A 6,209-nucleotide genomic window follows, 5' to 3' on the forward strand; every position below is an offset into this window, starting at 1 on the left:
TTCTAAAGCTCTCTGGGTCAGGGCAGCAGTCAAAGCACAGACCTCCCTCTCTCCGGGTACCTACTCCACCTCTTCCCAAGTCATCTAATATAATAGTGTGCTCAGGGTATGCCCTGGGGCTCCTCACAGTAAATATCCCTGAAACACTTCCTGGTCAGATGCCTGAACCACCTCTGCTGGCTCCTGTCAATGTGGAGGAGTAGTGGCTCCACTTTGAGCTTGAGCTCCTCACCCCATCTCTGACCTAGACTACCAGCAGAGGAACCTCACGCCTGCAGTTTCTACCATCAGCTAATTCTTCAGACACTACCCACAGGAAAGGGTGGGAATGCAGGTCAACTGGAAAAGCAATCTTTCACACCCGGCTTTCACACACAGCTCTTTGGAGAAGAGTGCCTGGTTAAAGAACACAGGGTTGTTGCTGTAGACCAGGGGTGTCAAACCCCAGCCCTCGAGGGCCGTTGTTCTGGACCTTTTACATGTGTCCCTGCTGCAACACACCTGGTTACAATTAGTAGGTCATTAGCAAGACCTGACTGCATACTGAGGTGCCAAACCCTACCCATACACGAGTAAACTTGGAAAAATGTAACTAAATGTAAGTGTTCTGAAAAAAAGAGTACTTTTATTGGACCATGCTGATTGTGAGCTGCTGTAACATGAATCAAATGGCAGCCACCTCGGCATGCAGTCAGGTCTTGCTGAAGCAGCAGGGACACATAGAAAAGTTTCAGGACACCGGCCCTCGAGGACACTCCTGCTGTAGAAGATCAGTGCTCTGCAGGTCAGGCAGCAGTCAACCCTCGCTTAGTAGAACTGGCTTTAGGGATGTGCATGAGGTCCCCAGTAGATATAATTGGAACCAGTCTTCTGGAGAGGACATGGACTATCCAGAAGACTGGTTCCACTCTGGAGTTACCCTCGGAGAGTATCCCTATGGCTCTGTGTCAGTATGTCGGGGTTTTCCCACAGTGGACGAGAGGATGGCCTTTGTTCAGAGTGCCCAGACTTCTTGGAGTCCCTGAGTGGGTCCTGGAAAAAGCCCCATAAGGCAATGGCACCAGGACACTCAGGTGAAGATAGGAGCAGAGCTGATCACCACCTGGTGGTGACACTTGGTACACCCATAAATCAAAGGCATCACCTCCAACCAGCTGCAGGCTGGTTGTGCTGGACATTTCTTCCTGCTAAGAGGGAGTTTTTCCCTCCTCACTGTCACCGAGTGTTTACTCACAGGGGCTCATATAATTGTTATTTTTTCTGTACTACTGTAGGGTCTGTAAACAAAAATAAGCTGTGATAAGCTCTTGATATATAAATAAAACTGAAGTGGATGTGATTGTTTGTCATTGTTGTCCATTGTTGGTTTTTCACTGCTGCATTTTGTATTTGTTGTGTTTAAATCTGTTGCAGGCAGAGAGGGTACAAATCCACAGTTTGGAGGTGTCTCTAGTAAACCACCTCTTTGTGTTTTCAGTACTGATGTCGGTTCTGCCTTTGGAGCTTCGATTTCCTTTATCTGTAGCGGTGGGGTTGCTCCAGCTGATGGAATCCATCTGTCTCTCTCTGTTTGGGAATAAATAACAAAGGGAGCAACACACAGTACAAATCCCCCTGACCCCCCACCCACACCCCCACAGCCGCCCTGTTTCAAAAACCTACCGTTCATCAGCGGGGAGACTGTGGACCATTGGCTGGTCAAACTGCTCAGTTAGGTTATAGAGTAGGTTTGAGAGTAATGGTCTTTTAGCTTAATACAGAACAGTAACCCTCATCAGTCTTGTTTGGGAGTGATGAACTCTACTCACCGATGCCATAAACCGGGCACGGACGCCAAACGACATCTCGAGCATAAACGAGCAATGCGACTGATGCCCCAGGCAGAAAACGAGCCAGAGGATCGGAACGTCTCTGCACATGCCTTAAACAATGTCAAAGGTATGAACTGCCACCACCTCAAGGGAGACAACAGAAACTAAGGCTACGTCCACACGTACATGGGTTTTCCGTTTTCGTTTTAAAAAATAATCCCGTCCACACGTAAACGCAGAAAAGAAGGAAAACGCTGCTAGGAACATGCCAAAGCAACAGGTGGCAATATATTCCTAACCGTGTAGAAATGTTGGCCAATCAGAAGTCTAGAAGCCTTGGTGGGAAATAGTAAACAAGGATGGGGCATAGAAGCAGAACCGAGTCGTATGTGTGGAGGGACAGTAACTGTGTGTATATGTAAGCATTTAAACACTGCAGAGAGAACAATTAACAGTAACAGTATTGTAGAAATTCATTTCACCGAAACAACGTGGCGCACAGTGTGACCTCAAAAAAGGCGCACATATTTGACGCTGCGTTTTCTCCGTTTTCTCGTCCACACGTAAATGCAAAAACTGAGTTTTCAAAAATATCCACCCTGGCCGGAGTTTTTAAAAATCTCCGTTTTCAGTGACCCAAAACGCCATTTACGTGTGGACGGGAGGTGCAAACGCATAGAAAAATCTGCGTTTTCAAAAATACCCGGGTACGTGTGGAAGTAGCCCAAGTTTTGCTGTTTTTATCTTCACTGCAGATCCAATGAGCCCCCTGAAATGTTGTCCATTTCCTGGATCAGGTGCTGCTTTGCGTCCTCCAGTGAAACCAGTGTAAGGAAAAGCATGTGGGAGCACAACACCAGAGGACTGGGATCCACGTCTGTTTACACCAGCAACCTAAAAGATTACTGATCCACAAAGAACTCCTCCAATGCTAACCCGTCCTCAGTATCAGAGCACCACCTTCAGGGGAAGCAGGGACAGCAGGTCCAAACCTGGACCAGAACGGGACTGCACGTGGATCATCTCCAGGCAGGAGTGGAAGAAACTACCTGCAGTGGTGCTTTACAGCATTTACAGCCTGCTCATCATTAATGTTTTGTAATTCATCTTATTTTCAATTACATGAAATTATTTTTCAAATGTTTTGTTTTTCCTCATGTTTGAAACGTGAAACGCATGACAGGAAACTCTGTGGTAAATAACCCGGATTATTTTCTCTCATCAATTACACAACTTCATACATGAGTGCTGCTTTGCTGCAGGGTAAACTTGCACACACACATCAGAAACACAAACAAACAGCAGCTGCCCGGTGGGCAGATACGCCAACCGTCAGAACGTCTGTGAGTCCACCTACGCCACATTCAGTCAAATCACACACACACACACACACAGTGCATGCTGATAGTGCAGATTAGGGCTAGGAGCGATATGGCCTAAAATCCATATCGCGGTATAATTTCAAGCACGTGCGGTAACAATATACATCACGATATATTCCTTTCTTCTGTCTACTGTAAGGCACACTTAAAATCCTTTAATTTTCTCAAAAATCGAGAGTGTGCCTTATGTATGAATTCTGGTTGTGCTTACTGACCTCGAACCGATTTGGGCAGAAATCTGTTAAAAATGTTTTGGTACAACTTTGGTAAGCCACACTGCTTGATGGATTGTCAGAGCATTACGGCTGCCGTAGGGAGGAGCTTCGCGGAGTAATCTGGGTCCGAAACTCCGTCCACTTCAGGTCCCAAAGTCAAACGAACACAGAGTTAAAAACGGTCTAAATTCTTTCATCTTTAATAAAATCATCAGCGTTGCTGCTTTATCGGGTGTAACAATTAAGTTTAACATCCATGAAAACAGAATTTATTAAATTTAACGGAGTTAGAAGTTAACAGGAAGTTAGCAAGCTAGCTTCCACCTAAACATTTCATACCATGTTCTGACTGGCTGTAGCTCAGGTGGCAGAGCAGGTCAGCCACTAATCAGAAGGTCGGTGGTTCGATCCCAGGCTGCCTCCTGGCTGCATGCCAAATATCCTTGGGCAAGATACTAACCCCATGTTTGCCTACTGGTGGTGGTCAGAGGGCCCGGTGGCGCCAGTGTCCGGCAGCCTCGCCTCTGTCAGTGCGCCCCAGGGCAGCTGTGGCTACAATGTAGCTTGCCATCGCCAGTGTGTGAATGTGTGTGTGAATGGGTGAATGACTGAATGTAGTGTAAAGCGCTTTGGGGTCCTATGGACTAGAAAAGCGCTATACAAATGCAGGCCATTTACCATTTACCATTTCTGAAACTAATTCAAACGTACAGCTCTGTTATCACTTCCAACATAAATGAAGACAGAAAACTAAACAGCAGTGGCGTATGCAGGGTTACTGAAGTTGGGCTAGCTGGTACATAATGTTGTGCTACGTGATTGCTAGCGACACAGCTATGTTAGCATAACATTAGCACAGTGAAGCTGGAGGATGAACACTAACTTTTTTTTCCACTTGATAAAAGTTAACGTGAGGGATTCTGGTGGTTAAGGACAAATGCAATCGCATAGCAGGATGCTATACACGGGCCAAACTTCAGTCAGGAGAACAACTGAGATTATTCATCCACAATACGAGGTTAGTTATTAATATACTGCAACAACATGGGAATAGAGCAGCTGCGAGAGAATTCAACATTAATGAATCAATGTTACCTAAGTGGAGGAAGCGCAGTTTTTGGCTTTCCCCATATTTCAAAAGTGCTTCAAGTCTTTGCTGTGACTGTCGCCCGCCATAATTTGCAGATGATAATGGTTGTAGCCGCTGAGATGCTTTCGATCAAAACAGGCGCAGCTTGATGACATCATCAACATGCGGTAGAGCGGTAGAGTCAAAATCTCTATCGTTGGCCAAATTTATATAGTTTCTATCGTATATCGTTTATATCGCCCACCCCTAGTGCAGATCTCCTGCAGCAGTTCAGTGTGATGCTTCTAAATGACTGTAATCTCTGGTTACCCAGTTATGCTCAGTCACTCACAGAAAACAAGGCCTGATTGGAGCTTTAGAGGTACAGCAGCCTCAGAGGATCTACGGTTGTGCCTCTGACAGGAACTACTCACGTCACAGAGGCCGGTCTGAACCTTGGCTTTACTGCTTTAATACAAAACTGGAGAAAAAGTGCAAAATGAAGTAGAGTCTGATGCTGGTGTAGGACGTCATTAAACACAGCATGGTGTTACGGAGCGCTCAGAGCTTTTATCTATGTCGTGTTTGCTCCTTGGGCTAACTCAGAGACTGATACTGAGACTGGATCCAGATCAGTTAGTGACTCTTTATTGGAGACGTCGAGATGAGCCTTTTATAATTTCATGATACGGTGGTGTTTTTATTTGTCACACTGAAATGTTTCAGCTCATCCAACAAATTCAAATATTCGACAAAGATAACACAAGGGAACACAAAATGCAGTTTCTAAATAAAGATATTTATTATTGAAGGAAAACACATCCAAACCTACACAGCCCTGTGTGAAAACGTACATAGTCCTACACCTAATGAGTGGTTGAGACGCCCTTATCAGCAATCACAGCTGGATGTGTCATGTAAACCTGTCCAGATCACCAACAAAGCGAGCCAATCATCTCCACGGCAGTGAAGCCAAAGGAAAAGACAGCTCTTACTTTATAAACCTGCCTTTTAAATCTCTCATCATGTAAAAGTATTCTCTAATAAAAACTGTTTTAGCTTATCTGCGCAGCTTTGTAGTACTCGGGTCCAAAAGTTTCTCAAAAGTACGAAGGACTCCAGCTCAGAAAGGATGAAAGAGATTTTATTAAATGAGTGTTAAAACTGAAAATGAATAAAACATCTCCCAGCCAGCACACTGATGAATAACCCTCGAGGACAACCTTTTCTTTGTTGAAGCTGAATTATTTCTGTCAAAGCATCAGATCATAGAAGAAGTATCTGACTGCACTGCTATAGAGTCATATCCACCACAGCTTCAGTGTGAGGAGGTGTGTATCTTACCTTATGATGACATACATGACGAGGAAGTTTCCCACCAGACCAATGATGCACACGATCATGTAGACGACCACGATGGTGACCTTCACCCCCATTGGCAGGTAGTCGGTGTCATTTTGAGGGTAACTGAAGTTGTTCAGAAAGAATGATAAATTGTATGGCGGCAGCGCGAAGTCTTCAGGGTAGTCCATGTTTAGCTGAGATCGAAGAAATTTTTACGCTCACTGTAAAGGAAAAAAGAAATGTGGTTAAACACTGTAACATACAAAAATGTGATGGAGCATTTTTACGAGCTCTCACTTTTTAAGTTTACTCAAAAACGCCAAAACAATCATTAAAAAATGTGTTTGCCGGTCCTGTACAAAGGTTTGTAGTTACTGATTTATAAAAT

General features: G+C 44.7%; 1 protein-coding gene across 1 annotated transcript in view; it reads right to left on the reverse strand.

Moving 5' to 3' along the window:
- oprl1 (opiate receptor-like 1) overlaps positions 1-6,009 on the reverse strand; it is a 66,801-nt gene extending 60,792 nt beyond the window's left edge. The window contains exon 1 of the mRNA XM_085343876.1: positions 5,822-6,009. Coding sequence (XP_085200002.1) covers positions 5,822-6,009 — 188 coding nt within the window. The remainder of the gene's footprint in view (positions 1-5,821) is intronic.
- Between the last annotated feature and the right edge of the window lie 200 nt (positions 6,010-6,209).

The sequence above is a fragment of the Diplotaxodon limnothrissa genome, linkage group LG20 (genome assembly GCF_057381915.1).
Source record: "Diplotaxodon limnothrissa isolate DT_005_m linkage group LG20, D_limnothrissa_male_GT1.1, whole genome shotgun sequence".
NCBI lineage: Eukaryota > Metazoa > Chordata > Actinopteri > Cichliformes > Cichlidae > Diplotaxodon > Diplotaxodon limnothrissa.